Source organism: Choloepus didactylus, chromosome 1 (assembly GCF_015220235.1).
Source record: "Choloepus didactylus isolate mChoDid1 chromosome 1, mChoDid1.pri, whole genome shotgun sequence".
NCBI classification, from domain to species: Eukaryota; Metazoa; Chordata; class Mammalia; order Pilosa; family Megalonychidae; genus Choloepus; species Choloepus didactylus.
Window position 1 is genome coordinate 197,802,977 of NC_051307.1, and position 23,088 is coordinate 197,826,064.

Below are 23,088 nucleotides of genomic sequence, written 5' to 3' on the forward strand. Positions count from 1 at the left end.
CCTTCTGTGGAACCTTGGCTCCTTCAGGATAGATTTCCGTCAAACCCACTCACCTAATTGATCCATGAGGAGTGCATCGTTTCGGACCTTTGCTGGGCTCCCCTGACTTAGCAAGTGAATGAGGAGAGGACTAAATCCTGAACCTCCTTTAGTCAATCCCCACGTTTCCCACCTTAACAAGCCCCAAATCGTTTGCTTTGATGTCTCTTAAATAAAGCTTTCTTTGTCTACCTCTCCTTTCTCCTTTCATTCCCACAGGCCATGCAGGACGCCTTGGCAGACCTTCCAGAATGGTATGGAATAAAAGGCATGCAGGCCCACTGGATTGGGGACTGTGTGGGCTGCCATCTGGACTTCACATTAAAGGTGATTGTTCCAGTTTGCAAGAGCTGCTATTATGAAAAATACCAGAAATGAATTGGCTTTTATAAAGGGGATTTATTAGGTTACAAATTTATAGTTCTAAGTCCATAAAAATGTCCAACTAAGGCATCAACAAGAGGATACCTTCTCTGAAGAAAGGCCGATGGCTTCTGGAACACCTCTGTCAGCTGGGAAGGCACGTGGCTGGCGTCAGCTGATCCTTTGCTCCAGGGTTCTGGTTTTAAAATGACTTTCTCAAAAATGTCTCTGGGCTTCTGTCTCTCTCAGCTTTTCTCTCAGCTACTGTGCATCCTTGCTTGTTCTCCCAGGGTATCTCTCTGAGCCTCTGGGGATCCTCTCAGCTTCTCCAGGGCAAACTCTGGGGTTCATCTCTTAGCGTAGTGTCTCCAAACATCTTTCTGTCTGCACCTCCAAGCGTCTGGATCAGTGTCGTCCCCTGAGCTCTCTTACGGACTCCAGTAAACTAATAAAGACCCACTTTATTTATTTCCCTCCATGGAAATAATCTAATCAAAAGGTCTCACCCACAGTTGGGTGAGTCACATCTCCATGGAAACAGCCTGTTCTAGTTTGCTAATGCTGCAGAATGCAAAACACCAGAGATGGATTGGCTTTTATAAAAAGGGGGTTTATTTGGCTATACAGTTACAGTCTTAAGGCCATAAAGTATCCAAAGTAACACATCAGTAATCGGGTACCTTCACTGGAGGATGGCCAATGGCGTCCGGAAAACCTCTGTTAGCTGGGAAGGCACATGGCTGACGTCTGCTCCAAAGTTCTGGTTTCAAAATGGCTTTCTCCCAGGACATTCCTCTCTAGCAAGCTTGCTCTTCTTCAAATAACATCACTCACAGCTGACTCTCTTTGAGTCAGCATGTTTTATATGGCTCCACTGATCAAGGCCCACCCTGAATGGGTGGGGTCACACCTCCATGGGAGTATCCCATCAGAGTCACCACCCACAGCTGGGTGGGGCACATCTCCATGCAAACAACCTAATTCAAACGTTCCAATTTAATCCCCACTATTCTATCTGTCCCACAAGATTGCATCAAAGAATATGGCTTTTTCTGGGGGACATAATACATTCAAACTGGCACACAGCCTAATCAAAAGATCCCACCCGTAATAAGTCTACACCCACAAGATTGGATTAAAACATGGCTTTTGTGGGGGACATAATAGATTCAAACCAGCACAGTGATCAAGTAGTAGCATCTCCAGCAATTAATGCTCAAAAATCCCCTTCCATATTTTTGGAACTCATTGAACAGACCAGCCAGCCACTTGGAACTCTGCAACAGCACTGTCCAAAAGCAAGATATTGCAAGCCACATGTGTAATTTTTAATTTTCTAGTAGCTGTGTTTTTAAAAAGTGCAAAGAAACAGGTGAAATTAATTTAAATAACATTTTATTTAACCTAATATATCCAAACTACTATCATTTCAAATGTGATTTTTTAAAATGTTAAACCTATCATTTACATTCTTATTTTAGGATAGAGTCTTTGAAATCTGCTGTGTGTTTTACACTTAGCCACATTGCAAGTGCTCCACAAACACATATTACTGATTGCTGTGTTGGACAGCACAAATGTAGAGGGTCCGTGGTGTTCTGGGAGGTCTGTGAACTCCCTGAAATTACATGCAAAACGTGTAGACATTTTCCTGAAGAATGGGTCCATAGCTCTCATATTCTCGAAGGAGTCCACACAGAACAGTTTAAAAGCCAGGGGAACGGAAGCTGTTACACGATTTCAAAACTAGACAGACTTAAAGCTGTTAATGATTACATGGTCACCAGGGCCCAAAAGAGGTGATCTGCTGCAGAAACACTGCTATAAGGTCACTGCTTAGGGCCCACCCACTCTGGAAGGGCCCCTAAAACTTTTCTACTGACTAAAGGATTGTTCTGTTTCTTACCTGGGTGTTCTTTTTATCCCTTCTGATTTCTCCTTCTCTAGTCAAGACTTTTGTGCCCTATTAGCCTCCAAACCATTCCCTCATCTCAGACCCAGTCGACACTTTTAGGAGGAGGAAGCAACAGCTGGGAGAGAGAAAGTCAACGTGTTTCTAGATTCTTTCCTACCAACAACCGAAGTGCTCTTTAGTGTTCCAGGCATCTATCTCCTGAGCACCTGATGCTTGTCACCGAGCTCATAATTCCCTGTGCCCTCTCCTCCCAAAGGTGACTCAACTCACTCCAACTGCAGAGGTGGGAAACCCCCACAAGGGAGCATGTACTTTGAAAAAATAAATCTTGTACAAAGCTTTTCCTCTTCTGAGAGGGCAGCAAGAGTTCAGAAATTCTGTCCCGCAGGATTTTTGTTTAAATTCTGCAGGGTCATCTCTTCTTTTGGAGGCCCTTGTGTTAGAATGGGCCTCGTCCCCATGTGGAAGGCCTTTGCTCCTCAACCAGGGAGAAAAATGTGGGTCTCTGAACCATTCACCTGCTGTGCATGGGATATCTTCTCCACTCCCTCCCCCCGCCCAACATTTTATTGTGAAAATAGTTTCATCCCCATTCCTAGATTCACCTGAAAATGACATGTGGCAACATGCAGTCTCAGGGAAAGGAATGTTCACAGTCCTGCAGGGCAGGGCCTTGTGCCTCTGCCTCTGTGGCCCCAAGCCTGGTCCTGTCAGTGGCCCCTCATTGGCACTCAGGCCATAGTTCTGGACTGTCTTTTAATTCTCAGCCCTGAGTGTCTCCCACATCATTAGCCCTCTGTGAATGGTTGAACGAATGCATGCAGGGAGGAATGCCTTTCCTCTCTGTGTCCTCCACGTCTGACACATGATTGGCATTCATTTGATGCCTAATGTATGCGTCTTCCTCGAAAGGCATTTTAGCCAGCTCGAGGAACCCTCAGTCGTGAGCTCAGCTCAGGCTATCCTTTCTTTCTTTCTTAAACATTGTAATCATCTTAATAACTATGTTTCTGGTTAGAAAAGTAAATGACTTTGTTTTCTACTATAGTCTTAAATCCTGGAGGAAAGTATAGCTCCTTTCTCAGAACAGAAACAATGAAGATTATTTTTTATCTGTGAGTAAAGGAGCAAAGAAAACGGAAAGGCTTCTTTTTGAGCATACTTTGGCTGCCTTCACTTTGGGGCTGCAAAGCACTCTGGGGAGAGCTTCCAAAAGAGAAGCTATAATTCTGTTCTCTCTCTCTTCTTTCTTGGTCCCTGCCAGGCACCACAGCCCTGGGCTGGTGGTCAGAAGTCATCCCCACTGTTTGGGAATGAGCAGGGAGACGGGGAGGGAGCAGTACAGCCAAAGGGAGGACTGAGACATGCAATGACTCCGCTTTCCTCCTGCCAGGTTGATGGGCAAGACACGGGAGACAAACTGACTGCCTACACGGCCACCCCCGAGGCCATTTATGGCACTTCTCACGTTGCCATCTCTCCCAGCCACAGACTCTTACACGGGCATAGCTCTTTGAAGGAAGCCCTTCGGAAGGCATTTGTCCCTGGCAAAGGTAAGTCAGCAAGTTAAGGCTAACATGGGAGGATTTGCCACTGTACATTTGGACAGCACTTCACAGAGTTCATACTCCTTTCACGTGTATCAGCTTAAATGATTTGTTCTTCACCATAATTTTATTTTTTATTATTTTTAAAATTTTGAAACATGAAGATAAAAAAGAGCTCTTAAAACATTAAATTACTTGCCCCTGGTTTCGCTGTTAATTATGAGTTTGTCTGCCTCTTGAGCATCTGACTGATAGCTCAGCTCTCTCTTTTTAAATATAATCTAATCTAAGGTTCTTTTCCAGTAGGAATGAAAACTGCTTAATTTATAAATTCCGTCATTACATAAAACTACATTGATAGGGACTAGAGGGAAGCCAGTGAGAATTACAGGAAACTTTTCCAGCAACTTAATTACTTTAAAGAATTGACACAGTAATCTAAGCGGAAGAGTCCTGCTCAGTACAGACCCATGTTGTGAATGGATGCGCTGACCTGGAATTAGCATATCAAGTTGTTACTGGTCAGTGAAGATTTGGGGAGTTCAAGCAACAGAATCCATCTCTGGCTAACCCGGAGGGAAAGGGGAACATATTGGAAGGCTGACTCAGAGTGAAGGCTGAAGACCCAGCATTGGAGAGCACTTAGACCGGTCAGCCCCGGGGGCTTTGGCCGTAGTTGCCAACAGTCTCTTGGGTGCCACTGTTGGTGTGCTTGGGCACTTGTTTGAGATTTTCGTTGTAGACTCTGGGGTCTGATTGGTGTAACTGATACCCCTGGTTGTTTTCTTGGCCAAGGGAAGATAGTGCACCTTCCTTGATAGTCCCATCAGGACTGTACCCAGTGAGGGAAGGGCAGCTCTCCAAAACAAACGCAGGGGCTCCTACCAGAGGAAGGGGATATGGATCCTAGGCAGGTGAAAGGAAGTCCACTATGGATTAGAAATTGGTCTCTGGAGAAATTTAAATATTTCTACAAAAATCTCATCCATATTATCCTTTCATAGAGTATAAATTTTAACCCAAAATACACAATCTGAATTATTGGGGTCTGGAGTAATAAATATAATAACAAAACTATTTTGGATGGTGAGTTCAAGATTAAAAAAAAAATTGCCATTCTTGAAGTAAACGAAATGAAACATTTCTCGATATCAGGTTGGAGATATCAACAGTGCCATCCCAATTTTCCTCTACTTGATTGTTTACTTGACATTAAAGCCCACATTCAAATCTGTGAGTACTTACCAAGAGCCTGCTACATGCTAAACTCTGTTGGGAATGCATAGATGAGCATGCCTGCCTTCCAGGAGTCGTAGAGAAGAGCCAGGTAGATGCATAATTCACTCCACCAAGCAGATATCACTTGGTTTCACCACTTCTTTTGAGTTAAAATTTCAGTGTATGCTTACAAAGTCCAATATAGCTACCTCTGTTTTATTTTCCACTTAAAAGAAAATTTGGATTCTTTTCCACTGTTCAGTATACTGGAGGGAAAACTCATAGTTTTTTCTCTCATGAGCAATTTGAGATTCCTTGAGGGCCATGATGGTTGAATAATATCTAAAGTTGAAAAACTGAAAAATGTAAGCATCTAGTCCTTAGATTTTTTTTTTCTTATGGTTTATTTTAGGGATTCAAATTAAAATGAGGTAATATTAGTAGGGGATTAATGAGCTAATAAGTTATAAAAGACACAGTTCCCGAGACAAAAGTCACTAGATAAATTCAAAACATTTTCATATGCAAAAAATTGAGAGATTATTTTAGTATATGAAGAGAGCACTGTTTTCATGACGACTTTGGTATTGGCACACCTGACTTGACCTAGTCATTCCATTTGGGTACCGAGTGATTCATTAGCTTCTTTCTCCCCTCTTGTTAATAATTTCTGAAATAATTCCAAACAGAACATCATACGTGGCTCTAAATTCTCCTCTTCTAATTTTCAGAGTGGAAATATTCTTTTTTGCAGGTGTCAATTTAATTCAAAGTTTCTAGATGAATTTGCACATCAGGTCCCTGGATTTGGACATGTGACATCATATTAGAGTGACGTATATACAGATACGCAGTATGGCATGTTGTAAACAATGCAGTTTTCCCAAGAGGATCATTAAAATTACAATAGGGATATGAATTTATTCCTCCTGGGCTTTGTAGTTATATTTTAAACCTGAATTTACCATTGCCAACTGACTCACAGCAGGCAAGTGACTTGTTTTTCCCTTATAATGTCAGGTTTTGAGACTGACTAGTATTAAAGCAATGATCTCTGAGGGTCATGGCAGCACATAGCTGCCTTCATTTACTAAGTTGATTTCTTCATATTGGCTCCTGATTTAGCATAAGATGACTAAAGTTCTGGTCCCAGATCCATCTATATGACTTAAGGAAGGTCACTTAACCTTTCCAAGTTTAGCTTTCTTAGCAGAGCAAGTGACGATGCTGTCAGGCAGGTGGTCATGGAGGGCATGGGGCAGAGAAGGAGTGTTGAGGGGCTCTGGGGAAGGAAAGTGACAGGTAGATGATGCACAAGGGGCAGAGTGGAGGCAGGGGACCAGAAGAGATGGTGAAGATCACAGAACAGCGGTGGTCAGAATGGAGAGGAGGAAACAGCTCTGAGAAGTATTGGGAAGGCGGCGAGGGCGGAGGATCCTGGAACGATTTCCTGATTTCTGGCTTGGCCAGCTGGATTGCTGATGTTGTTGTCTAAATGTGCTCGCTGTTGCTTAGCATCTTATAATTTGGCACAGATTTCTTTAAGAGAGCAAAAGTGAAGTGCTTCACTAGACGTCTTGAGGTTTATTTCCACAATCATTGATGTTGCCTCCTTTTCTCAACTGACTGGCTCTGATTTAAATTTGTATTATGTAAGCTCTGATTTGATAGGAACTAGAACCATGAAAAATATCAATAGGGAAATATCATCAGAGTTCTAGACACTGTTCTGCATTTTCCTGGAGTCTTTTCTTGCATTCCTAATATTAAAATACCCCTACCCTAGAGCTTTGGAACCATGTATTTCAGCTCACTATTGTATCAGCATGGGGATGGGATGAAGGGTGAAGAACAGAGTCTGTAGTTGTGGGGATTATAGTTTGGTTTTAACCAAACTGTTTCTAATAGCATTATTTCAGCACATGTTAATAGGTGTTATGTGGAGGAGAAAAGCTTCTTTGCTCAAATAATCTGGAATAAAGGAAAATAGATTTCTTTGCTCTGGACTTCTCAGAACCTTTGCTGTACTAATGTGCATTGTGACTGTCAAAGAGAGGCTGCCATTTGGGGCACTTTTAACACTTACTTGACCCTAGGACTCCATTCCCACCAAATATCCCTGAGAACTAGTTGCATGGAGCACTGCTTTGGTGAATACTGAAGGAAAGTCAATTGTCTGCTTTTCCAGAGGGCATGAGAGGCCTTCCATCTTTGCAGTGGGTGCCCTGAGAACACAGAGCACCTTTTTTACCTGAAATGTTTCCTTTGCAATTACTAAAGTGTTTTAGCTGTTATCTAACTGCCATATGAAATGCTTCTGTTACTTCACATTTCTTTGAAGAAATGTCTGTTCAGATCCTTTGTCCATTTTTAGTTGGGTTATTTGTCTTTCACTATTAAGTTCTAATAGTTCTTTATATATTCTAGATACAAATCCCTTGTCAGATACATGACTTGCAAAAATTTTCTCCTTTTCTGTGGGTTGTCTTTTCACTTTCTTGACAATATCCTTTGATGCACAAGGCTTTTTATTTTGATGAGGTCCAGCTTACCTATTTTTAATTTTGTTGCTTGTGGTTTTAGTATAATGTCTAAAAGTCCATTGCAAAAGCCAAGGTCATGACTTTTCCACTATGTTTTCTTCTAAGCATTTTATAGCTTTAGCTTTTACCTTTAGGTCTTTAATCTATTTTGAGTCAATTTCTCTCTATTATTGTGAGGTAGGAGTCCAACTTCATTCTTTTGCATGTGGTCAAATAACTTTTTAATTCATATTCCCATGAACACTTATCTTAAAAATAAAATTCCTTCTGTCTCTTTATTCCCTTGTCTTCATTTTATATGGTATCAGAAAATGTTTATTTTTACACAGGCTTCACAATTGTCAATTTTAATTCATACATAATATTCTATTAAGTTGATCATCATAGTATCATAATATCCAAAATCTCCCCTGTCATGTTGAACATTTGACCTTTTTTATGTTTGGAATCATTATAGAAATATCTGCTGTAAACATTTGTGTCCACATAGCTCTTTACTTCTATAGAATTTCCTCCTTAGGAAGCATTCCCAAGAGTGGGATTTTTTGGTCAAAGACCAGGAACATTTTTCTAGTTCTTGCTACGTGTTGCTTTGTTGTTTCCTAAAGGGCTTTACAGCACTACATCCAATAATATATGCATTTCATTGGGGCTTCACAAACATTGTTACCCTGTGTTCTGGTATGGTAAAGATGCCGTTATGCAAAATACCAGAAATGGATTGACTTTTTTTTTTAATTCATTTTACTGAGATATATTTACACACCATGCAATCATACAAAACAAATCGTACATTCGATTGTTCACAGTACCATTACGTAGTTGTGCATTTATCCCCCAAATCAATCCCTGACACCTTCATTACCACACACACAAAATTAACAAGAATAATAATTAAAGTGAAAAAGGGCAATTACAGTAAAAAAAGAACACTGGGTGCCTTTGTTTGTTTGTTTTTTTCTTTCCCCCATTTTTCTGCTCATCCATCCATAAACTAGATAAAGGGGAGTGTGGTCCATATGGCTTTCCCAATCACATTGTCACCCTTCATAAGCTACATTTTTGTACAATCGTCTTCAAGATTCATGGGTTCTGGGTTGTAGGATTGACTTTTATAATGGGGATTTATTAGGTTACAAATTTACAGTTCCAGGGCCATAAAGGTGTCCAAACTAAGGCATCAAAAAAGAATACGTTCACTGAAAAAAGGCTGATGGCGTCCGGAACACCTCTGTCATCTAGGAAGGCATGTGGCTGGCATCTGCTGGTCCTTTGCTCCTGGCTTCTAGTTTCAAAATAGCTTTCTCCAAAATGTCTCTGGGCTTCTGTCTCTCTTAGCGTCTCTCTCTTGGCTCCTGTGTATTCTTGCTTGTTCTCCCAGGGTGTTTCTCTCTAATCGTCTGGGGGTCCTCTCTCAGCTTCTCCGGCGCACACTCTGGGCTTAATCTCTTAGCTTAGCAACTCCAAACTCCAGAGTCTTTCTGTCTGCATCTCCAAGTGACTGCGTCTGTATCGACTCTTAGCTTCTCCCAGGGTCACACTCTGGATTACGTATCTGAGCTTCTCTCCAAAATGTCTCTCTCAGCCTCTGTGAACTCCTTCCTTCTGTGAGCTCTCTTAAAGGACTCCAGTCAACTAATCAAGACCCACCCTGAATGGGCAGGTTCACACTGCCATGGAAATAATTTAATTAAAGGTCTCATGCACAGTTGGGTGGGTCATATCTCCATGGAAATATTCAATCAAAAGGCCCCACCCCACAAGATTGGATTAAAAGATCATGGCTCTTCTGGGGTCCATAACAGCTTCAAACTGGCACACCCTTCTAACTTTTTTTCTATTTTTTTACTAATTATCAAGTGTAAAATGATAATATATGAAGATTAATTTTCATCTCTTTTTAAAATTCAATTTGTATTGTTTAAATCTAAGTGATGTATGTACATTATATGCAAAGTCAAAGAGTGCTAAAAGATTTTAAACAACAATAACAGTAGCCTCCTCACCCAACCACTTTTAGTTCTTTTAGGCATGTATTACTCAGGATATAAGTTTAGTGGCCATGACAGAGCCCTAGATAAACAGTGGCTTAAAAAGACAGAAGTTTATTTCTTGTCCACATGGAACTCTTGAGCAGGTATGACACCTCTACTTTGTGAGGCAGTCAGTGTCAAGGCTCCTTCTGTCCTCATGCTCTGCCCTTCCTAGGGTCTTGGCCTTATTTATGTGGTCCCAAATGCTCCATAGAAATGGGAAAAAAATGGGCATATATCTACCCTTTAAGGGCATGACCTAGAAATACCCATGACCACACTGAGCTTCAGGGGAGGCTCAGCAGGGCTGCCTTTAGCTGGACATCCACATGGCCTAGTAAACAGTCCATTGCTGAAGCAACAGGGGAGATGGATATTGGCATCAGCTGGCAGTCTGTGCTGCAAGCTGTTTCTCTGTTTTGGGCCTCAACGTGTCAGTATGATATCCCTGCACTGCTGTCTCTCAATTCACTGGTTCCACACATTACTGAGTGACTTCCTATTATGGTAGTTGAGAATTTTCACCCTCTTACTCCATCTCCCCCACCTCGCATCCTCCTTATAGCATAATATCATAATTGCAGAATGGGAAAATGTACACCTCTTCTTTGAGAAGGGAAAACATGCAATCAGAAATATGACTTTTCACTTTGAGAAGTGAATCAACACTAGGGTGGCTCAGGTGGCAGGTATTTCCCAGCCAATATATCTGTACTGTGGGTGCTGAACCTCAGCCTTGGTGAACCATTAAGGTAGAATTTCACTCTTTCCCCTTCCTGTTCCCCAACCCTGCGCCTCCTAACACCTACGGTGAAAGAAGATAGGAGCTTGCTTGGATACCTACAGAGCCTGTCTTTACTTCTTTGAAATATAAATCCTAATTCCTAGCTTTATTTTAACTTCGGGGTTGTAAAACATGGTTTAGATAATTACATGAAGTCTTAAAACATGGCAAATATTCTAAATAGTTGGAGTTAATAAAATTGTTGGTAAGCGCTTAAGTGATAAGTAAACTCAAGTGAATTCATTAATTGTTTGTTTACCAACACAGCCCCCCATCTCTTCTTCCCTTGGGACCATATTTGGGTCTTTATGCTCCCAGCCTTACATATATTCAGTGAGATATGTATGGTTTGTCTCCCTGCTGTGGTAGTTGTAACAAGCTTCATTAAAGAGGACAAAATTTGGGGATAAATCCAAATTAAGTGTTTTATAATGACCACATAAATATCATTCACAGCTGAGCCAAGTGTACTATGATTACATTTTCCTTTTTATATAACTTTATTTTTCCTAAAATTCATAATTTCCTCATTTTTTTTTCATTTGCTTTGTGTTCTTTGAATTCCTGGCTAAGTCTCTCCACACCTACCAACAGCTCTTTAGAACTCCTCTCAAGACAGTTTTCGGTATATTCCAACCTGCCAGATAATATCATCATTTCCCTTGTATTCCTGATGATGCCTCCCAGGGTTCCCCATCCAGGTCCAACCAGACCTGGTCACTCTCCAGACCTCTGCTGCACAGCTGTTGTCCTAGAACTTCCCTCTTTATTCTGCTAATGTCCTTACTTATCTTCTTCCTGTTCGGAGTCCCTGTTTCCTGGATTCCATGTCTGCCTCTTTCTTAATTGACCCCTTCATGTTGCTGGAACACATCCTCCAGTATCTCCTAAGAAGTACTTGGAAAGGATATATTTGACTTTCTGTGTCTGGAAATCTCTTTCCTCTTCTTGGCTCTGTCATTTTCTACTCCCCTATCTACTTCCATCTTCAAAGTATTGTGATTTGGAATTTCAGACATCTACTAGTTTCTATGTAGATACCTTTTGAGTTTCTCCTTCTTCTGTATAGTTGAGGTATTTTTCCAAAGGAAAAGGAGGTGGTGGGAATGTCTTTACCCCTCTATCTAGAAAGCAACTATGCTGTTTTCTCTCCCTTGGTTATGAACACGATGAACATCAAGCCATGTGCTTGCTTAAGCTTTTGATTTTCCTCTGGTGTGAATTATCTATTAATACCCTTCAAAGAACAAATTCTTTAACAATTAGCACAAAACACAGAATTTGGAATGCTTTTTTTCTCACTCTTCTCCTCTGAGATTCAGACCATGGTGTCGCGGCTGACTGGCGTCCACGCTTCTCTGCATTCATTTTCAGATTGCTGCACTCCTGTGGTGGCTGTAAACGTGCTCACCCAGCAGGAGGTCCCTGTGGTTATCATGGCCAAAGCAGACTTCGAGGGCTCCCTGGATTCAAAAATAGGTAAGCAGCTCTTCAAATATCATCAGAATTTTTATTTTTTATGTCACCAGACATTTTTATTTTGCAGTCTTAAGATCAAAATACTTACCTATTGCCAGCAACTGGAAGAGTCAACCATTAGTTCCATAATCTGTTTTGCTTCTTTGTAAAAAAATGAATGCCCCTTCATTTAATCATCCCTTGTTTAAGAACTACATTTTGAAAACATCCTAAGAATATTGCACCTTGCTAATTGCTATTGAGAATAATAATAAATGTCTGGCCCACAGATTTTTGCCTGTAAAAGTTGGTGGGGCTTGTACACTGTGGGGAACAATACAACTCAGATGAAAATTCAGTGTCAGAATTCACAGAACCAACAGCAACTGCTGAGGTGGAGTTTTAAAGCACAGGTGATCAATGTGGGCTGGGTTTTTGGTGAAGGCTTTGTGGGGTAGATAAACTTGAGTTATTCAAGAAAAGGAGCATGAAACAGTAGTAAAACACAAGGCATATTTAGAGCCGTAAATTGGATGTCCTTGGCAGTCGTACTCATTTTTGAGCGTTCTAATCTATTGTCACATATCAGGAAGTCTGAGGATGAACAAAGGGATGGGCAGCTTACAGACAACCCTGTTGTAGATGTCCTGCCTCTAGGATGGACTAATGTATTTCTCTTTAGTAACATTATGCTGTAGATCCTAGCCAGTCTCCAAAGTACCAAAACCCTGCAGAAAAAGTTATTGCACATTATTTCATAGCACACAGAAGAAACATTTCTTATCAAAATCATGTTTTTTCCTCATAGTGCTCAGGTCAGTTTTCGATGAAGAGAGCTGAAGAAACATCTAAACAGAAAAAAGATATTAAGCCATTCAAGTCATTCTCTTATGACCATTTAAACCTGGAAAAGGTGTGGTTTAAAGGGAATAATTCTTCCCATTACTTTTATTTGTTTTGTAATGAGTAAAATTTAATAAAACAGTCAGCCAGGATAAACAACAAAGGAAGCTACTGTTGGTGTAACTTTTTTGTATTCTAAGTCAAATCATTGATACAGTATTGAGAATTCTGAAGGAAAAAAAAATATCTGATTTTTTTAAGTGAGCATGGGGAATAGTTTTTCTTGTTGGCTTCATTTCCCGCACTTACAGAATTAACATTTTCTAAATTACTGCTTCTTGCCATCCAAGAAGAACATAAGCAGAAATAAACAGAGATAAAACAGTATTTCACCATCCACTTGCACTGTTACAAGTGGTTCCCATTCCACTCAACTTCATGTGCCCAACATTTATTTCTTTTGTTTTTATTTTTCCTTTTTAGTTTTTATTGTATTAACATATATACAACTTAACATTTCCCACTTTAACCACTTTCAAATATACAGTTCAGTTGTGTTAATTACATTCACGATGTTGTGCTACCATCATCACCATCTATGACCCAAACTTTCTATCACCTCAAAAAGAAACTCTGTACCCATTAAACATTAACTCCCATTCCTCACCCCCACCCCCGCTCTGGTACCCTGTAGTCTTCTTTTTGTCTCTATAAATTTGCATATTCTAGTTATTTCATGTAATTGAAATCATGCAATATTTATCCCTTTGTGTCTGCCTTATTTCATGCAACATGATGCCTTCAAGGTTCATCCAAGTTATCGCATTATAAGAACTTCATTCCTTTTAATGGCAGAGTAATTTCCATTGTGTGTGTGTGTGTGTGTGTGTGTGTATCCCACATTGTCTTTATCCATTCATTCATTGATGGACACTTGATTTGCTTCTACCTTTTGGCTGTTGTGCATAATGCTGCTTTAAACATTGGTGTACAAATTATCTGTCCAAGTTCCTGCTTTCAATTCTTTTAGGTAAATACCAAAAAGATTGCCAGGGATTGCCAGGTCAGATGGTAGTTCCATGAAAAGCATTCTTTTTGTGGCCAAATAAATTTAGTCACAATATTTCCTTTCAAATATTACTCCTAGTTACTCTAAACTGTACACTTTTGGAATGTAATAAATGACTCTTTTCCCTTCTTGAGCATAAATTGTGGTAATATTTCTTTTTGCCATTTGTCTCACCCTTCAGTATCCTTCATATCCACTCTGAACATTTATTTGCTTCATTAGATGTTTCTTGTCAAAAGTCACAGCTGAAACAACACAGAGATTTCCATTGCACCACAGAACTTTCCATCATACTCTAGAGCTTTATAATATATCTCCCAAGCAGTAAGCCATCCTTTTAGGGGAGTGCTTCAGAGAGGTTGTCCACAGAGGCCGAACATAAGCATTCTGTGCGTTATCCTTAGTTTTATGTTCCTCAGTTACCACATGATGTGTTGTATCCACAAGGGTTCCAATAGTCATGACAGATGATGACCCTTTAGCAGTGGTTCTCAATCAAGGCTGATTTTACCACCAGAAGACATAGGGAAATTTCTGGAGACATTTTTGGTTGTCACAACTAAGGATGTGCTACTGATAGGAGCTCAGGATGCTGTTGAACATCTTATAATGCACAGGCCAGCCCCCACAACAAAGAATTACCTGGTCCAAAATGTCAGTACAGCCAAGGTTGAGAAACCCTGCCCTAGAGACCAGCAACTGAAAAACTGAAAAAAACACTTTTTATAAATAGCTGAAGCCTAAACAGCAGGCCTTAGCCCCTCTGGATTAGTGATTTACTTATGCTCAACTCTGTCTTCTCAAGGACGTATGTGGTTTGAAGAATAAATGTCTATTCAGAATGTATTATTGCCTTCATGAACAAAGCACAGTAGGAAGAAACACAGTTGCTAGCTTTCGACTTCCCGACGATTTTTCTAGGGTTCTGGGTGCTGAAGGAGTCAGCCTTGCTTCTCAAGAGAAAGGCACTGTCTTCTGTCATTGAGAGAATTAAAACAGCGAGTTCCCCAGACCCTTGTGATTTACCATCTTATTGTATATTTTAGAATTACAAGTATTAAAAAAAAAAATAAACTAAGCAAAAGGAAAGAGACATAAAGGAAATAATACCAATATGATAAACTGGTTGTGTTAGGGTAGTCGGATTCTCCAAGACTGTTCTCCATTTTCTCAATGAATGTAATGTGGTTTTGTAACTCCTGTAATTAAGAGAGTCTCCTTAAAGAAGTTAAAGCTGAGCATCAGTGCTGTCAATTATTTTGTGCTTTGACCATTTTGTGAAGGAGATGTTTTATGTTTCTTACTCTCTGAATAGGCATTCCCAGCACCAGCTTGGAGGATACCATCTTAGCCCAAACCCTGGGCCTGTCCTACTCAGAAGTTATTGAAACTTTGACAGATGGTACAGAGAGACTAATCAACTCTGCTGAGGTTCGTGTCCCATGGAATGGGCCTAAGGACTTATCTCTAAAATCATGACCTTGAGATAAGATGATGAGGCCTTGCCCTTCAAATGCAAATCATAACCTTGCTCCACTCATCCTTGTACCTAACAATCACACAGCCTTGTTTCTTCATCTATACAAACAGAATAATATTCTTCTAGAAGATCTAGACGTTTATCAACTCGAAGTCGAACCCAATCCTAGAATAGTATGGTATTGAAGTAATTAAATTTTATTTTGGGAATATGCTCTTAGAGAGGAAAATTATCTCTTCTGGGGAACTCTGTTTCCTTGGGAGTGGTGACTGAAATTGGCTGTTCTTCTAGAAGATTTCTTTTCCCCCTAGATTATTGACTGATTTCCAACTAAAGTACAACTCATTTACAAGAACAAACAGAGAAGTTGTGAGTCACATTTATTTGGTTAAGGTTATCTCTTGTTTGCCCCAGCTCTGTTTGAACTAATCCAGAAAGTGTGATGAAAGAGGATCGGGAGAGGGAAATGGGAAATGGCTTACAGCAGTGATTCTCACCTCATGGCCTTGTTAAAACAAGATTGTCTCATCCCCATCTTAGAGATTCTGATTCAGTGGGTCCTGGGTGGGACCCAAGAATTTGCAATTTTAACAAGTTTCCAGGTGGTACTGCTGCTGCTGTCTAAAGATCAAATATTGAGAACCACCGGCTTAGCTCCTGGTTACTCAAAAAGTTTGGTCCCTGGACCAGCAGCATAGCATCACCTAAGATTTGTTGAGAATGTGGAATCTCAGACCCTCCCCAGTCTAATAAGATCCCCAGGTGATTTGTATGCATATTAAAGTTTGAGAAGTACTGGTTTAGAGTACTCTTTCTTAAACTTGATTGCACACTGAAAACACTTGGGAAGTTTTTTAAACTACTGATGGCTGGGTTCCACCCCAGATACTCTGATTTAATAGGTATGGGGAGAGAAGAGAAAGGTTGGTCATAAAGAGTGTTCAAAGCTCCCTGGGTGATTCCAATGTTCAGCAGAGTGGAGAGGAGCTTATGAATCTCATGCTGGGTGATCCTGATTCAATGAGACCTCGAGATGCACGTTTTTCAGGTTTGGGACCACCTGGTTACAGGTTTAGTTGTTGTTGTTTAGAATCAGAATAAGGGCAAAAAGGCTTTTTCCTTTATAAGAAGTTACAGTGTTTTCTGACTTCATGTTTGTGTCTTCACTTCATAAATTGTATTCCCAGTCATGAGTCATCCTCTGAGATATTGATCCTGGACTCTGTTTTTAGACTTTGTTTGGGCAAGCTCCCAGGTGTCTGTGAGAGGGTCCCAGATAACTTTGTTCAGGGCAAGAAAGTGGACACCCATGGCCAAAATAAGGCTTCGGATGTGCCCAGATAAGTGCCCCCTCCCTAGTATAGAACTAGCATTAACTGTACTCTCTGGCTTCCTTCAAAAAGTGTCATATAGTCTTGTTGAATTCTCTTCTGACTCTAGATTGAAGACATGAAATAAAGGAATTCTTCAGTGGAGAGAAGGAGAATGGATGGCAAAAGGTTCTTTCCATTCATGAGCTTCTGGAATGTAAAGACAATAATCCATGGAGAAGGGAGACTTTCAAGAGAACTTGTTATAATTTGCATCCTAATTATATGATAATAGATATCAGGCAGTGATAGAATAGAAAACATCCCCCCAGATCGTAAGTGGTTCCCTTGGTAGAGAGCTGCGTATTTGGGAAGACGCGTCACTTATTGTGAACGGACTGTTCATGAAAAGGGCTGCATTTGGTAAATGCAGTTATGTTTTCTTATTCTTTATGCCTTGTGACTGTAAGCTCCTTGAGAGCAGGGAAACATAAATAAGATCTTATTTATCTTTGTGCCCCTGATGTCTGGCACAAGTCTATGCACAGTTCATCTTCACTGAACCACACTGACTTATAATTAGTTTGCTTCACTGAAAGTGTCAGGAGACAAGAGATTTCTCTTTTGTACTATTAGAGTTCTGCCCTGGTGTCTATAGAATGAGAACATTTAAATACAAAAAGAGATGTCCTGGTCCTTCAAGCTGAGGCCCCAATTCATTCCCCTGCTTGCCTGAAGTCCTTCTGTTTTAGGATAAGATTGAATTTTTCATTTTTGGATATTTTTCTCCAGACAATGGAGTAGTCACTAAAAATACACATCATGCAGTTCTTCACTGGAAGCTAAATGCTGGCATTCGATTATCTCTGTGGGAATCACAGGGTTCAGGTGATAAGGAGGGCCTCAAACCAGGACTCACCTGCCCATCAGGCACAACAGGCCCAGGGCCCATAGTACTTTTAGGGGACCCAAAACAGTTTCAGTTTCTTTTAAAACCAGAAAAAAAAAATGAACTTCTAGGGTTGAAAATTATATTCCTATTTAAACCAACACTGTTGTAAAATACGATTTTTATTATTAATTTTTGGATGAAGTGTCCCACAAAGGCAAAAATGCCAAGGACCCACAAAATTCCTAACACCTGTACAGATGGATCCCTGGGGAGAATCACACATACCAACAGCCATATGGGATGGAGGGGTGGGGGGCAGGAACCCGCTCTTAAGAAGGAAGGAACGAGGTCTCTCTCCTTTCCCTCCCAGCTCACAGGCATGACCCGGCAGGCGGCTTTTCAAGCCCTGACTCAGGAAGCCCGGAGGAAGAGAGTAGGGGGAGATGTGACGAGTGATAAACTGAAAGACTGGCTGATCTCGCGGCAGCGGTACTGGGGCACGCCCATCCCCGTTGTCCACTGCCCAGCCTGCGGCCCCGTGCCTGTGCCTCTGGACCACTTGCCCGTGACCTTGCCCAGCATCACATCTTTCACCGGCAAGGGAGGATCCCCACTGGCCACGGCTTCGGAGTGGGTAAACTGCTCCTGCCCCAGGTGAGGAACCACATCCGGCCTCGGTGCCCGTACCGGTGGCCCCGCACCCTTTGGGGGTTTCAAACAGCCTCCTCCTCCTGGTGCTAACTCTGCTTCCCCTGCCTTGACTTCCACTGGGCTGGAAAGAATACCTGTGGAGAGAGGGCCGGGGATGGACACCCTCACCTCTCTTCTCCTCCGAGCTGGTGCAAGCAGCAGGTGTCAGTTAGGATCTTTCCCAGAAACTTCTGATCCAACTGATGTAAAAGCTACACATTTTCATCATAGCTTTGTAAAAGGCCACTTCCACTGTATATTCCTAAGACCTTCTTGAAGATGAAACAAAATGTTTTCTCTTCTCTGCCTTATAGTTTTCAATATAATGACTATGACAACAGTGGAGATTTTATCACAAGTAGCAGAATAGTAGCTAAGAAGGCAAGTGTGCTCAGGGGTTTAATTCTTTAATATACCGAAACATCGTATTTCCTTTCTTCTCATTTTGGAAGTAGGATCATGTTTCTCTGTCAGTTCACTGGCATATCTTCAAGTGTGATTTTTATGATGCCATGCCAACTGATTAAACAAATAAATAACAGAACCAGGCTCTGGTATTTTCCTTGCCCCTTCTATGGAGAAGCATTTTTCTCTGCCTTATACATCATGAGGAAGATATTTTTTAATAATTTAGTTCTCTTCCAGGACAGAGCTAAGTTACTAGGTTGGTAAATAAATAACCGTGTAGTGCAATTGAAAGGCCCAGGCTGGGAAGTCAGTCCCAGCTCTGCCTCTTACTAGCTGTATGGCCTTGGAAAAGTCACTTAACCTCTCTGAGCTTTGGTTCCTCTCAGGAGCGAAAATACTGCCCTTGAAGGGCTATTAAGTAGATTAGAATTTATACATGTCCTCCTGCAGAGTGCCTGGCACCTAGCAGGCGTTCAGTAAATGGAAGCATTCTTGCCCTCCTGCCAGGGACTTGACAGCAGTCTTCCTATCAGGTCTTCAACTAGGCAGTTTTGAGGTATGAGAAGGGACAATAGGCAGGAACATAGAAAGCCTAGGGCCATTTTAGAGTAGACCATTGCACTCCAGGGGGAGAATGGCCTCTCTCTTTGTTCATAAACAGTGACAAAGGGCTTCCCTGTTGGTGTGTTGGGGGCCTTCAGCCCAGCAGTTACAGCAGCTGGGACCTGGTGGGTGGGGGTAAGTCTCCCTACCCTGGCTGTAGAATTCCTGGGGTGCAGGGCCCAGGCCTTGATGTTTGGTCAAGGCTCCCCGGATGATTCTAGTGAGTGTCCAGAGCTGAGAGTCTCTGAGCCCATGTGGCCAAGGGCTGCAGGCACCTGAGTCCAGCAGATGTGGATTCCTTCCTTTTGAGTTCCAAGACCTTGGGTGGGTTCCTTAACCTCTTTGAACCCTGTTTACTCATCTGCAAAATACGGATCTGAATTTCTGGAGAGCTGTGAAGCATTTGGCTCAGTGTCTGCCACCTGGTGTTATTATTGGAGCTAATAATGATAATAACGTTATTACCCTTATCTATCCCTCCTGCTAACCAAGTACCTTTCTCTATATCCAGTTTTTAGTGTTACCTATAAAATGTGTTAGTTGTCTTTGAATCCAACATGACCATTAGAAAGAAAATCAGCGTGGCAAGTTTTAGCCAAAATTGAGCCCTATGTTTTCTTCCAAATTTGTACCAGTGCCCTAATGGGGGGGGGGGGGGTTACTGGTTGGCAAGGACCTTTGTCTTCTGTATCTTCTAATTATTTCCCAAAATGGTATCTGTGTTCTAGTTGATTGCTATCCAGATAAAAACACCTGGCTTTATTTTAGAGCTGTACTGTTGAGATTCATCCTGAAGCAGCCCTGAGTGGTAAGAAACAAGATTCCCTCGGGGCACTCAGATAAGCTCCTACTCCCAGGGACCACCACTGTGCCCAGCTTAAGACCCTTTGACTAAGCTGCACAGGGCCTCTGGGGGTAGGAGCCTGTCATGGAGGGCCTCCAGGGAATCCCACCATCAAATTGGCAGGTGAGGTGGGAGCAACTGTGTCCTTCAATAGTATCTATAAAACCAGAAGGAACTACTTCACAGATGCAACACTTCATTTATTTTTAATTAAAAACAGACTCAAGGCCTGAAATGCTGTATTAGCGGAAAGTTCATCAGTGTCTCTTGGGCCTCTTTATCCCCCCCACCCCACTCCTAATTTTCCAAGAACCCCAAGGACTTATACTGCCAAAAGTGAGGTATTTGGACAGAAGGCTGGTCCCCCTTCCATCCATCCTTACTCCTGAGTAGGAGGAGTCCTGCTAATAGATGGCTCAGCTGACAAAGGGCCAGGCCTGAGGGCACACTCTCCTGGCTTCCTTGGGGTTGCAGCTTTCAGCACCTGGTTCTTCAGTCCCACAATCCACCACCCCGGAATGTGCTTCAGCATTGTGGAATCTTGTTTTCCCTAGGACATGGATTGCTATTTCCTTTCAGCCCTTCACACACCAAGGATCTCACTTCACTCTCTTTCTTGGGCAGTGGGGCTCTCGTTGGTAAATGTTTAACAACCAGCTCTCTGGAAGAGGGGAGGAGGGAGGCCCTAATCTGTTGCATTTGCCAATTTCTGTAGCATAAAGACTGCCACCAGGGCTATTTTCTACCAATTTGACCTCACTTTTTGTGGAGTTGGGAAGAGATGCTAACAGTTGATTCTCATGAGCTGGCTCTAGCACACCACTGCCTTTACAGCCTCCAAGGGAAGATTTCTCTTCTTAGAGTCACCCTGTTGGCTTTCAGCACCCCTCTCCCTAGAGCAGTTGTAGAAAAACTCAAGTTCGTTTTTCAGCACGTCTCGCTGCAATTGGGTTTTCGTCTTCTCTTCATAAATTGATTTGCTTCATGAGCATCATAAAGTAAGCATTGGCCGAAGGCATACTTAACATGCCTGAAATAAAGGTTAATACACAAGAGATCCTTAATCTCATTTTGTCCTTTAAGGTTGTTAGATTTTCTATCAGGTTAAATTCAGAGAAGTGGAGACTAGGTCTTTCAGTTGTCAAAAATTTAAATATTTATTCTGTAAATTTCTTTAACACACCATATACTGTACAATACCAAAAAAAAAAAAGCTTTCTCTGAGTTGTTTTTCATGATATGACATTGTTCTTATGACATTTTAAATTCATACTCATTTTCATAGACTTCTCAAAAGCTAGTGGAAAGCTACATTAAAATTTAAAAAGAAAACAATTGATGAATTTCATTTATTAGGTGCAAGGGAACAGCCAAGAGAGAGACCGACACCATGGATACCTTTGTTGATTCTGCTTGGTACTTCTTCAGATACACTGACCCTCAGAATGCTCACAGGTAAAGCCCCCTGCTGTATTCTTTGGGCATGTGTCAGTTTGGGTCCTCCAAGAAGCAGACACCACAATGGAATAAGATGTGCAAGAGATTTATTGGGGGAAATGCCTGTGAAGGATAAAGAGAAGAGGGAGCAAGAGTAGCTGGAAGAGCCCTTAGACCATGCAGGTTTGCCAGCTGTGAAAGGAGCGGGGGAAGGAAGAGGGATTGGGTAGGAAAACCTCAGACTCTAGTGCAGCTCTGAGAAAGTCTCAACCAGGCCCATGAAGAGTCACAGAGCAAGGCTTGTCATTAGAGAGTCCCAAGTCCAGCAGAAATGGTTCTGTCCAATTCTCATGCTCAGGGAGTGTCGGAGCAGCCCAGGAGAGCACGGCAGGGCATGAGCACTGCGGTGGATTCAAAGATGCAACAGCTGGAGGCTGTTGGTCACTTGTGCGCCTCGAAACAGGCTTTCTTGAAGGGAGCACATTAGATTATTAAGTTAGATTATTCACAGCCAAATAAATTCCAAATACAAGAAAAATAAAAGGGAGAAAAAGGAAGTAAATGCCATCATAATACTCCCCTTGGCCTTGTAGTGAACCCATTTATAGGATTATAAAAACATAATGTTGCTTATTTATTTAACTGAGAATGGTGATGCAACTATACAGGGAGGGTAGGAGACAGGGAGTGTGAGAGAGCTGAGGCACGTGATCTCTTATCACATATAGGCAGTAGACAATTTCTAAAAATTGATAAATCAATAGAGTATAAAATGTTTAATAATTACCAGAAGAAAAGGTAAAATAATTAAAAGTGATTGTTTCTAACCACTGGGGGATGAGGAAGGAATGGGGCTGGAGACCACCATTTTTCATTATAAGCTCATTTGATTTTTCAGCTCTGTGCATATGTTTTTTTTTTGACAAAAAAAAAAAACTAAACCAAGTAAGGAAAAGAGAGCAGTAGGTAATAGATCAAGAAAGAAAGTAAGAGTGAAAGGAAACTGTTTCAGAACACAGGAAAATTCTGAACACTGTGTTTAAAAGTAACTTACCCTCTTCCATAGTCAAAATATTATCTTGAAACCCTATATTCCATGTATAAAAATGTTCCCCCTTATTCACTGGTTGTAAAATAATATTATTTCCAGTGAGACAGGTGCTCTCACCCTCCCCCTGCTAAAATTCCACCCCACAGTACTGCGATTCATAATTTTACTTCAGGCCATCCAGAAATGAGTGAGACCCCAAGTTAACAGTACCCTACAAAGGTAGAAGGGATCGCTGTGGTGCTGTGGCTGGAGTCTCCAGATGCCCTGTCTAACCTGTACTGGGGCTCCCCCTCTGGGGCTTCCTTCCTCCAAATGGGGCTGTCCGTGTGCTCCATTTAGTAATAGCTGGCTTAGCACGCAACGGGAGTCAGGCTCTTCACCACCTCTGTATAACGGAAAGCCTTCCTACAAGTGGTAGAGACTCTAAATTACGATGGGACCCTTGACTGGTGGGAGAGACGTCCTGAGCTCGCCGCAGTCCCCATGTGTGAATACCACGTAGCATGTCATTTCCCCCCTAGAATACAATCCTTTCACATGGTTCGTTTCAGCACTGCCTTG

The 23,088-nt window shown here is 41.6% G+C and overlaps 1 protein-coding gene across 1 annotated transcript in view; it reads left to right on the forward strand.

Annotated features, from left to right (window-relative positions):
• LARS2 (leucyl-tRNA synthetase 2, mitochondrial) overlaps window positions 1–23,088 on the forward strand; it is a 176,960-nt gene that overhangs the window by 107,451 nt on the left and 46,421 nt on the right. Inside the window, exons 8-13 of the mRNA XM_037848996.1 lie at window positions 259–366; window positions 3,711–3,870; window positions 11,817–11,921; window positions 15,128–15,243; window positions 17,865–18,148; window positions 21,396–21,494. Of these exons, the coding sequence (XP_037704924.1) occupies window positions 259–366; window positions 3,711–3,870; window positions 11,817–11,921; window positions 15,128–15,243; window positions 17,865–18,148; window positions 21,396–21,494 (872 nt within the window). The remainder of the gene's footprint in view (window positions 1–258; window positions 367–3,710; window positions 3,871–11,816; window positions 11,922–15,127; window positions 15,244–17,864; window positions 18,149–21,395; window positions 21,495–23,088) is intronic.